At 40.0% G+C, this 11,805-nt stretch overlaps 1 protein-coding gene across 7 annotated transcripts in view; it reads left to right on the top strand.

Annotated features, from left to right (window-relative positions):
- LOC138758736 (spindlin-1-like) overlaps positions 1-10,827 on the top strand; it is a 77,903-nt gene extending 67,076 nt beyond the window's left edge. For 6 of the 7 annotated variants that reach the window (XM_069928072.1, XM_069928076.1, XM_069928075.1 and 3 more), the window contains 2 exons: positions 6,564-6,626; positions 10,249-10,827. In XM_069928072.1, coding sequence (XP_069784173.1) covers positions 6,564-6,626; positions 10,249-10,402 — 217 coding nt within the window. In that variant the 3' untranslated portion in view covers positions 10,403-10,827. Of the gene's footprint in view, positions 1-680; positions 6,503-6,563; positions 6,627-10,248 lie in introns of those variants that run through there. The other variant, XM_069928077.1, reaches the window with a different exon arrangement.
- Positions 10,828-11,805: the final 978 nt, after the last annotated feature.

Genomic DNA, 11,805 nt, shown 5'->3' with positions numbered 1-11,805 from the left:
GCCACTGTGCTAAACAGAAATGGTTCCAGGATAATTGAAGGACTAACCAGTGTTACTGCGTTCATTGTCCTGCTTGGGTAATAAATACTTGGAGCAAAATGTGGTTTACCTTACCTTTTGTCTTTGCTGACCTAAGACTTGCTTCAGGGATCTAGTAACACATGCTCACATCTTGTAACATAAAAAAATACCAGAGCTTTTAATTAATCCATGCCCCCATGACTTTGGTCCTAAAAATCAGAAAGTCTAACATTGGTAAGAGTCGAATTGCTTTGCACAATAATGGTGATGAGGTTCTTCAGTTGTATTTTTCCTGATTTTTTTTTTGTTTGTAATTTGAAGTGTTAGATCTATCAGGTTAAGCAATCAAGGCATGGACTGCACCTCGCTTGAATTGTATAGTGATACTTGGCACTTTTTCAATAGGAGCATGTTTTTCAAAGTGGCAATGGTTATACAAGGTATTTGGGTTAATGTAGCATCATTATGTTATTGTATTTCATCATTCATGGGCTTGGAATCATGATCCAAGTTTGTCAAATTAGGGAAATTAAAAACAAAATATTTAATTAAACTGTATTTAGAATAAAAATTCAAAATTATCCAGGATTATTGTTTGCTAATAACTTTTAAGGGAAAAAAGTCTGTCTGCTGACTATGTTCATTTCATGATTCCACAGCTACACCAAAAAGTGCCCATTGAAAAGGCCTTGCTTAACACTCAATTCAAGTACAACTTGGATTGGACAAGAAGTGCCAGACTTCATGACACCTACATCCTGTGAATTATCCTTTTCAAAGTAACAAATTACCATTTACTGGCGACACTTGTCTACTCTTAATGAACGCAGTTACCCACAATAACTTGCGTGTACAGAATGCATTTAACATATTTTGATGTCTCAGCTTTTCATGGGAGTATTAAACAACAAAGTTTGATGGTGGAGTAAATAAAGTTGCCAATATTCATAGAGAGAGGATTGAAGATCTTAAATATATTGTAGATTCCACTGGAGTCCTTTTCAACTGGCAGTGTCATCCATTAAAGTTCCTCTTTATTCTACTGCTCAAAGCAAAAGTTAACAGCGTTGAATATCTATCAAATCAATGGATTTAAAGACCGCCTTTGTACCTAATTCCATCGCTGTTACGTGCACAGACTATTTATTGTCCATCTGCTCTCCAACTTCACCGAAGGAGTGAGATAAAAATGATGGCTGTCCTTCAGCTAACAGACTTTTAAGTGAAATTATTAACACCATCTGTGAAACAGCAGAGATTCCGTGGCAAATTGGATGCAGAGGAATCCTATGGTTGGGTATGCCACCTGTACTGCTAAATTAATAGGTTGCACTGCAAGGTCATAACTGAGCTCAACTCCTTTGATATTTTTGCCTTAAAAATGGACTGAAAAGTAATGTTTTATTTTCTGTGCAGTTGGAAAAAAAAGTTGATTTAATCTGGAATAAATTGCTTTTGACTCACCTGTGGGGCAACTTGTGCCAGTGAAAAAAATGAACCAGGCAGTTCCAACTATTTATCATCCTTGCAAAACCAAAACTGTTTCCTGGCAGGTTCATACATGATGATGATGGATGTTCTCTGAGTAGTGTACTGTTTAGAACACTAAAGGACAGTGGTTCTCAACCTTTTTCCACTCATGTACCACTTTAAGTAATCCCTTACTAACCACAGAGCACCTTTTGCTCTTGGTTAGTAAACGGATTACTTCAGGTGGTACATCAGTGGGGAAAAAAGGTTGAGAACCACTGCCATAGGAGAACTTGGACCAAATTGTTATGGAGCTCCTGTTGTTGACACTCTTGGGTCAACTTGGTCTTAATCCTGCAGTGCCAACCTGATAGGCTTCAGGTAAATGAAAACTTAATTAAATCCTTAGTCCTCTTCCCATTTCAAACAAACACCACTCACCTCACAATGATCCCATTTTCAAACTCCCAAACTTGATTTCTTACCTGCAAGCATTACCATCCAGCACAAAACACGACCTCAGTCTTCCTCCTCCTCCTGATGCTTTGTTCATCCTCCACCCACCCTTCCCCACATCCTCTCTCTCTCCATGATCCCAAGCCAGCCACTTTAGTGCTCGGGTTTGTTCTCTACCCCATTTGCCAGCCAAGGGCCAGATGTTGAACTCCAGCCTCTGGAGAAGGATATTGTGACTGAAACCTCAGCCTTAGGTGCATTCCAAAGTACAGGTACTCCTCTACTTAGGATGGAATTGCTTTTCACCAAACCCACCGTAAGTCACTAAAGAATACAGGTACGGTAGGTACCTGGTTTTGGTGGCTCTGCTGTCGATTGATAACAAATGTTAAGTTGTACGGGTACTCATCATTAACGTACACAACTGAAAGCACACTGGGCCTGAAGAATATTTGAAGCATTGAACTAAAATTAATAGGATGGTGGGGATGCTAAAGTGACAGGGTCATCAATTTCTCTCCTGATGTTGCTTGAGAACAGCTTTTAGGACACATTGCGTCATTGACACTTGTTGAAGGCACTGGGGCCTCGACCCTTGTGGATTGTTTAATAGGCGTGGTCTTCTTCAGGACAATATCAGTTTTTGACTGGACAGTTTGCTTCTTCTTTTCATTGTAAATTTCTCTGTAGCAAGAAAGAGCATCCTTTCTCTCCTGTCAGCTCTTACAAATTTCTCGTAATTGACTTCCATTTCTTCTAACATCCGTACACCACTATTGATAGTAGTCAGCACCTCAGCCCGTCTCTGCTGTGAACTTTATTGGTACCTTGGGTATAACTTTTGCTTCCTCCAGTTTGATTATTGGAAAGTTCTTCAGCCTCAATGCCAACAAGCTCACGAACATCCTCTGCATCCGTTTCCAATTCTGGCTGTTTCCCAAGTACCAATATCTTGTAATTTATTTCAACGGTAGACTTCTTGCCTTAGCCTGTATCATTAGTAGACTAAGTGGTATCTGCTTTTGTATTTGATCTTCCATCCCTACGACAAGTGATTTTTCCATATCATCAATTGGCCCAGTTCTTTCCCTCATTATGATGGTGGAATTCACCGATATTGATGATTTCACTACATCACTGAATTGATTCTTATCCTTTAAGATGGTTGAGGTCGTTGATTGCAAAAGTCCTAATTCACGTGCTATAGCCATTACCGGCTTGCCGCCTTTATGCTGAGCAAGTATCTTGAGTTACGCCTCCAGAAGCAGGAAACACATGTGGGCATTTAGTAGACATGATGGGATACGAAAACACAAAACAAAAAAAACGCTTTTAACACATTATCGGTTGTTTACACTTGCTTGCGTGATAGCTACAGAGACTGCGCACGTGGTTGAGTGGATGCTGCGGCCTGCTGCAACGCCCAGCATCTCGAGAGAGTATCGTACCGCATGTTACATGCGCAGGAACAGATCGAAATTCAAAATTTGAAGTATGGATTCTACCTATTGTAACCTTGAAAAATCATAAGTCAAGCCATTGAAAGTAGAGGAGTACCTGCAGTGACCTGCGGTGAGGTGGTGACAACCATGGTTCCCACCACAGCATTCTAGAGTATCCTGTTCTCAACTTGCCATACGAGTCTGAGTGGCTAGTTAGTCATTTGTCATCTCACATGAGAAACAGAGAAAAATGTTGTCATCCAGAAAATAATCTTTTTTTGAAAGAATGCAATGACAAGAATTCTTGCTGATCTATTGAGCACATTGGAGCACTGAGTGAGGTGCGATATTTGCACAGTGAATATGTAAAAAGAGGACAAAAGCTTGAGGGCTTTATTTGTAAGTTGAGTTTAAAAGCTGATGAATGTGGTGTGCTGGCCTTGAACTGTTTAGATGGAAATTCCTGATGGCTGAATCTTGCCACAATGGAATTTGTGCCTCAAAAGTGCAGAATGGTTAGTGTAGCGGTTTCAATTGCTGCACTGTCTGTAAAGAGTTTGTATGTTCTCCCCTTGTCTATGTGGGATTTATCCGGAGGTTCCCTATTTCAAACCTACTGGTGGTGTAGGTTAATTGGGTGGCACGGACTGTGGTCCGAAATGGCCTGTTATTGTGCTATGTGTCTAAATGTAATTTTTTTTTTAAATCTCTCCTGGTCAGGTGTGAAAGGCCTCCTCTTGACTGAAGCAAGCGGCCTTAAGGAACTACAGCAAATAGGCAATATTTTAAAAGTTTTTTGTCAGTAAATTCTGGATGTGTATTATGAGGGCACAAGAGTTTGCAGTAGTTGCCCTGTTCATGTGTCTTTGCACTTTTGGCAGAACCAGTTTTCACCAAGATTTAGTTTAGCTGGATGGTGAAAGGAATTTTGTTACACATTGATATTGATATTTTCAGATCAACAACTGGTGATGTTCTCAGGCTTCCTCTCAAATGCCATTGCCTCTGGTGTGACTAGCTTCAGCTCCACTGGAGCACCAGGAAGGCTTTGCATTCATAATTTTCTATCAATTACAAAAAAGATCTAAAGAAAATGTAGAAACCTATCTCACTGCTGCCTACAAGACCATCACTAGCTGCGATCGTGGTGAACATTAGCCATAATCAATCAGCTCAGTCAATTTCCCATGTCAACTAAACCATTGTGGTCTGGTTAAAACTGCCACCATTTCCCTTGCCTGCTTAGGGGATGAAGAAACGTAGCCTTTGAATCTAACCACTCTCCAGTTGTGTAATCCCATTTTAAAGGGAATAGGCCATAAAAAATAGCTTAGAAGGCACGAGCCTGGGAGCAAGTGTAAATGTTGCAGTGAATGGGTTTGATGAGTTTTTGCCGATTGTGAAGGCAGATTGCGGAAGAAATTGTAAATGTTACAGGTTTATGATGCTAAATATTATTTGCAGTCTGTATGTTCTCCCTGTTAAGGATGTTCTCCTTATCTTTGGACCTGTAGAAGGCTTAGGCTCCTCTCAGGGACAATTGTATCTGATTGAACTTTTCACCAAACCAATTAACAACAGATTCAGGAATGTCTTAAAAAATATCTGTCAAAATTCCTTCTCAACAATGTAGATGGATGGTCTTTGGATAAGAGTAGTCAGTTAAAAGATTTCAGTTTTAACAGGTTTGAAGTAGCTTTTTGGTTATTATTATGCAGAAGAATTTGAAAGTTAAACAGGTTTGCAGAATACCAGTTCCAAAATATTATCAGGATTTTTAAAAAAAAGACTACAGATTCTGCAATTGCTCCAAAATCTTTCTGGTAATAATCATAATGTATTCATGAACCAAAAGGCATCAGCCCCGGGATTTTGACAGTTCGCCTTTTACCTTGCAAAATTTTTGTTTAACTCCAGGATTTGGGCATTTTTCTACAGAATGTAATATTGAAATTAATTTTAGAATTATTAAAGTAGATCTTGTGTATATGGTTTGTATCTGTAAAATTAATTTGTCATAATTATACCTTGCCAGTGGATAACATTGAAGCTACCTTTCTAATTAGGACTTCCATGCTGATTTAAAAACACCCCCACTCCCTGTTACACATTTAGATTGGGTCTGATCTTTTACCTCGATACCACATTCCTGAAGTAACTTTAACATTCATTACTACACCATCATGATTAGACTTAACCACAGCATCTTGGTAAGGGAATTCCAAAAGTTAATCACCTTCTGCTTGAGGAAACCTCTCCTCACCTCTATGCTGGCTGATTACCCTATCCCCTAGATCTAGATACTCGAGCCAGAAGCAATGTTGTCAACCCCATTATTTGGACATTCCAATGAGATTACCTCTTTAAAACAGAAGTACAAGTCTTGCCTGCATATTGCTCCACACACAACAGCATGTGGATACAGTGTCATTGCCATACTGGGATACACTGGTGTCCATCATCTCGTATGATTTAAGGTTCATTCCCAGTCTGGTGTTCATTCAGGTGGTGGCCAGTGGTCACACTGAAGAGGAACAATAACCTCGCTCACTCGCCACTGACTGACACCTTTTAGAACTGTTTAGGCGTTGAGTAAACTTAGAATTAGGCCTGGAAATGGAGCAACTTGCCCCACAAATTTAAAACAAGAGTTGTTTTTACTTGGAATACCAGTGGAATTCCAACCCAGCAGAACCCTTTGCTTTTAGGACAGGGAGAGTGGTGTTCACAAAAGACGGCAAAAATGTTGGAAAGATGAGAGTGGTTCAAGCCTTCAACTACAGGTACCATCGAACAGAAGAACATTTCTCCCTTTTCTCTGCCCCCAGTATTGCCACTGTGGCAAGAGAACTTGTAAATACTTGCTATGTTTAACATTTAACGATTCAATGTTAGAACTGATTTTATTTTTTCTCAGCAGAGAAATCTCAACAGCTTTTAACTACATCATCAGAACAGCCACGCCAGAGTGTGGCTGTTTCAAAACAGTTTTAAAAATTGCTGCATTTTAAATAAAAATATAAATGTCTGGTTGATATTTTTTTCCCCCAGTTGTGATGTCCTGCCGTCATTTCCATGGAGAAACAAAAAAAAATAAAAATACATATTATTGAGTGGTGGAGTGATTTCTTTTTTGCTTATTCCTAAATGTTTTTTTATTAATTTCTCATCTAGAATGTCCGCTTCCTCTATCCCAAGACAGAGTATTGCAATGAGAATATTTCAGACAACTAAGAGGTACAAGACCCTACATTTAGCCTGATTAAAGCCTGATTAAAGTCTTCCCAGTGGATGAATCAAAAAAATTCTGAGAAGATTAGTTTCATGATAAGTAAGGCTGAACTAATGGTTCAGGATTGTGATTCAAATACTGCAGGGGAACTTAAAATTAAGTAAAGTTGAAATGGAATCCTGATCTCAGGATTAGAGAGGAGCTTTGATAAGAATGAAAATAAGAGTTCATGGAAATTGCTGCACTGTTGAGCAGCTGAAAGTCCCTGGGAATATTTAGGACAGGCCCAATTCCTAAAAGAAGTGGTCCATGACATCAGCATACAATTATTCTTGGGAGGGGACAAGGGCATGTGGGTTGGGGCCATGTATTTCAAAAAAAATGGGCCTTGCATTCAAATAACACTGGTCAACAATTTTTTTTCAAAAGGTTTGCTCAAAAAAAATTGGGGATTATGATAGACAACTTCAAGATGAACAGAAAGATCATTTCAGATCTGTAGGAAATTGGAGAAACATCAACTTTTATTGAATTTAGTATGTTTTAATCGCATATTGATGCTGACACATTGCGTTTGTTCAACTGACCTAAGAATAATTTAGCTGCTGATTTTCATTTGTACTCAGCATCTGATGCCTCTCATGTCAGTGACCAAAAATAGTCGGCCAGCATTGATAAATTCCAGTTGCCCTGATACTGCTTTTCTATGGTCGCATTGTCCTGGTGAAACCCTTCACCATGTTCATCACTGACTGCACCAAGATCAGCAGGGAAGATGTCCAAGTGCGAATGCAGAAAATGAATTTTCAACGACATGTTGCACTTCATAGTTTTGTCTAGTTGAAGTCGACTTGAAATATGATAGGAAATCACAAAAATAGGTTATATCTTTTTTTAAAAAGCATGTGATAGGAAAGTTTTACGGTAATTTTTGTTATCAGCGGCTCAAAATCCATAAAATACACCCAAACATGTTCAGGAAGCAGTGAGTGAGTGAGAATGTGGGGAGAATTTTTTTTTAAACGTAGGATCAGTGTAAATGGCTGGCAGAATTCAATGAACTGAAGGGCTAGTTTCAGTATGGCACATCCCTACGATTCTACGTTAATATAAGAAAAAAAATTGGAGAAATTATTAATACAGAAATATTAATTTTATATTAAAAGAATGGTGTGACCTGCCCCCTTGGATTTTGAAGGGGGTGTCTATGGGAAAAGTAGATGCAGTTGCCATATTCCATCAGTTCAACCTCAGAGTCATAGACTGAGCAGCCTGACATGTATCAAAGGAAAATTGCAGGAGTCTGTGACCAAGGAAGTGATAACAGGCCTCAAAGAAAATAATAATAGCACACTGGAGTCGATGTGAGTTCACTGAAAGGAAACCTCTGTTTAAAATTCTGCATAGCAGAGTAGATGAGTGAGTCCATTGATGTGTAAGTGGTCTTCCAAAAGTCATACAAGGGATTATTAAAGTTATGGAATATTTAATATTCTGGTGTGGATTGCAGACAGGAAGTTTAAAAAATAGTAGGAATGAATGGATAATTTTCAGGTTGGGAAGCTGTGAAATGCATTAATTCTGCTAGAGCTTCTGTTCACAGTGATTCAACTGAGATTAAAAATGATATATGGAAGCCCAAGATGTTTCTGACCTGAAATATCGACAATTCCTCCTCCTCGCCCACCCCTGACAGATGTCATTGTTCCTCCAACAATTTGATTTTTGCTTACTATAATACATGTGGTTTTAATAGTAATACAAGGCCAAATGGCAGTGAGAAGGGTGCAGAGGGACTTTATAGAGCAGCCATTCTCAATGGGTGCCAAAGCCCCTCCTGGGGGCCATGGATTTAAATCAGTGGGAGAGAAGTACAGAAGAAACCAACCAAACAACTTCTTTACAGGGAATGAGGGCCCATAAATTTTGAGCAGGGGTGGGGGTATGGGGCATAGCCAAAAACAAGGTTGAGAATAGCTGCATTTGAGAGACGTAGGCAGGTTAAATGAATAGGCAAGGACCTGGTAGATGCATTATATTGTGGAAGAAACATGAATCATCCATCTTAGTTAAAAGAAGGGTGAAATATTTCTAAATGGCAGGAGACTGAAATGTATTGGTGTCTACAGGGACTTGGGTGTCCTACACAAAACATAATGCAATTTGCATCCACAACAAACAATTAGAAAGTCAAGTAGTAATATTGGCCTGAATTCTTCGGCCTTTCTGAGATGTAGTTCCACTGCATCTTCTTAATCCACCAGGGTCTTCAATTGAATGCATCATCTGAAAGGCAGGACCTCCAACATATAACCAGCACAGAAACAGGCCAGTTTGGCCCTCTCATCCATGCCGAACACCTTCTCCCTCACATTGCTACTCTCCCACAAATATCTGCTCCAGCCTCTCAATCAAGATTCCTTCCATTGTCATGTATAGAACATGTAACATTACACAAAATTGGCTTCTGTATGCCTTAAGGCAGATGCAGAATGGCCATTAGGTGCCACTTACTGTAAGAAAGAGAAGCAAAAGAGAGTCCCTTCAGAATCTCTGAGGATTTGCCTCCAGTGCTCCCGTGGCCTCTGCAGCCACACAACGATTCATCAACAACCTGAGCTCCAGATTCAAACCTCTGCCATGATAAGGAAGCCATCAACATCCCAGGCCCTTTAGGGGGCTGTGTTTCCCTCAGTGCTCTCCCGAATCCTGGCTCCATTACTTGGTTCCCATGAGCCAGTATCCTGCAGCTTGCAGCCTGACCCCAAGTCCCCGCAGCCTGTGTAGATATGAAAGTATGCTTCATTCCAAACAATTTCCTGATGTGAAGGGCAATGTTGCTTAACTCATTGCGGAGCAGTGTAGTCTCATGAAGGAGGTTGGGCAGCCAAGAATCTCTGCTTCAGACACCGCTTTAGTCTAAGGAGGGGACGTTACAGAGTACAAAAACAGCTGTGATAGAACACACCAGCCAGAGCGGGTCCATACTTCACACTTCTCAGTGTCAGCAACATGTTTGAGCAGGGAAGACGTGGAAACTTGGGAGCTCCTTAACTTTACATCCAGAATATGGTGCACTCCTGGATGTAAAGGTGGGTAGAATACAGAGTGAAGAAAGTCATCAGCAGATCCATCTCATTAGTGCCGTCATTGCACCGAATGGGGCTTGAACCAATACTTTTTTAATTGGGAGGTGAGAATGTTTCCTAGTGAGCTGATGCAGATGGTTAAACTAATGCAAAAGATTCTTAAACAATTCTACAGAAGAACGTTGCTATCAAGACAGTTGTAAGAAATTGCTTTTGGAAACCTGAACTTATTTTGACTAATGTGCTTAGTTTTCTTTGTAAAGTTGCCAGCAGCCTGAAGATCGAGTGGGGATTCTGCTAGAGTCAAGTTTCTCTGCAGTAAATTCAGCTGCAGATTGAGGATATGGGAATGGGGGGGGGGGATTGTGGAGACATCAGAGCCAAAAGCCTTTTACTGATTAAATTGAGTGGAAATGTATTACTCCTGAATATATTACTTTCTGGGACTTGAATCAAGCTTTGGAGTGGTTTCATTTGTATGGTGAAGGTTTTAATTTCCTAAAAATGTCACACTTTTGTGATTAATCTACTTCCTCAGGAGTTTGCATAGGTTTGGGATGACATCGGAATTCCTGGCAAATGTGGAAAGTGTGCTGACCAGCTCCATCACAGTCTGGTATGGAGACACCAAGGCCCCTGAGCAAAAAAGCCCTGCAAAAAGTAGTGGACACAGCCCAGGACATCACGGGTAAAACCCTCCTCATTGAGAACATCTGCGGGAATACTACCATCAGAGAGCAGCAGCAGTCTTCGAGGATCCACACAACCCAGCACACCACCCAATGCCACTGTCAGGAAAGAGGTGTCGGTGCCACAAGACTCGCACCACCAGGTTCAGGAACAGCTGCTCCCCCTCCACCATCAGGCTCCTCAACAGCAAACTCAATCAGGGATTTTTTTTTAAAGGGCTCTTAGCTTTGCACTTTTATTGATTTTGTTTCTGTATTGCACCATCAGTTTGTTTAGATTTATTTGTTTACATGTGTACGTTGAGTCAATCAGCTTTTTGCACTGCCAGTAAGTAGTGATTCTGCCTCATCCACAGGAAAAAAGTATTTTTGGGTTGGATGTGATGCCAATGTTTGTACTCTTAACAATAAATCTGAATCTGAATTAATCCCTCCTTCCCAGTGATTAATGCGAAACATCAGAATCATGAATCTTTTCCGAGCTATTGCCTGTGAATGAATAAAGCAGAATAGTTAATAGGCTTAAGAACATAATCCAAAACTTAGTTCATTCTTGTTCCTCCCTAAATTTCCTGCAACATCCGATAATCCAGTGACATCTGCATCTAGGAATCATTTGCAACACAACAGGCCTTGGGCCAATGTGCCTGTGCCAATCAAACCAATCCCACATTCCAATATGAAGTTCAGCTACTGAAATGTATGTCTCTTTTTAAATGTGAGTGTTACAACATAAACCAGCAAAAGAAATTCACCAAGACAATGGTTTCTTCAAAACTATTTTTTTAATAACTATTAATAATATAAAATCATCCTTAACTCTGAACTTAACCCCACTATGCACCGCGTGTGTGTGCATGTGGGGCAAATCCTAAACCATTACAGTTCAGGCACAATTCTGAAGAGATCATTTTAAAATTCAATCTTTTGAATCTCAGAGTCTTTAAACAGCTGATCAAAAGTTCTGAAAGTCACGAATTCTTGTAGACTGGCTTCAAATAAATATTTCATCGTACAAATGACTTTTTCACAAATTCCCCTCTCTTGCGTGGAGGTTTCAGAACTTGTTTTTCACACGATGATTTCACCAACCCAGGCAAGGGTTAAATGAAGTGAACATTACACATGGGCATGTTGGACACAAAGAGACAGTCGAAGTGGCCTTTTCCTTTCAAAGCCGCTGATTCAGTGTTCCTTCCCTATCAAAGGGAGAATACACAACAGTACCTCTCTCATGGAAGGTTACTGAATCTTTAACTTCAGATATAAAAGATGCCTTCTTGAAGTGTCCCAATCACAAGATATGACATTACCACTCATTCTGTTTGAAGTTCATCTCTTCCAAAAGTTAATGAGAAAATGCTTCCGGGTTGTCTGCTCAGACTAACAAGCAGAGTGGCTGTGTG

Source organism: Narcine bancroftii, chromosome 3, assembly GCF_036971445.1.
Source record: "Narcine bancroftii isolate sNarBan1 chromosome 3, sNarBan1.hap1, whole genome shotgun sequence".
In the NCBI taxonomy this organism is placed as follows: Eukaryota; Metazoa; Chordata; class Chondrichthyes; order Torpediniformes; family Narcinidae; genus Narcine; species Narcine bancroftii.
Note: the sequence above shows the minus strand (reverse complement) of the source record. Positions and strands in the feature narration are given on the sequence as shown.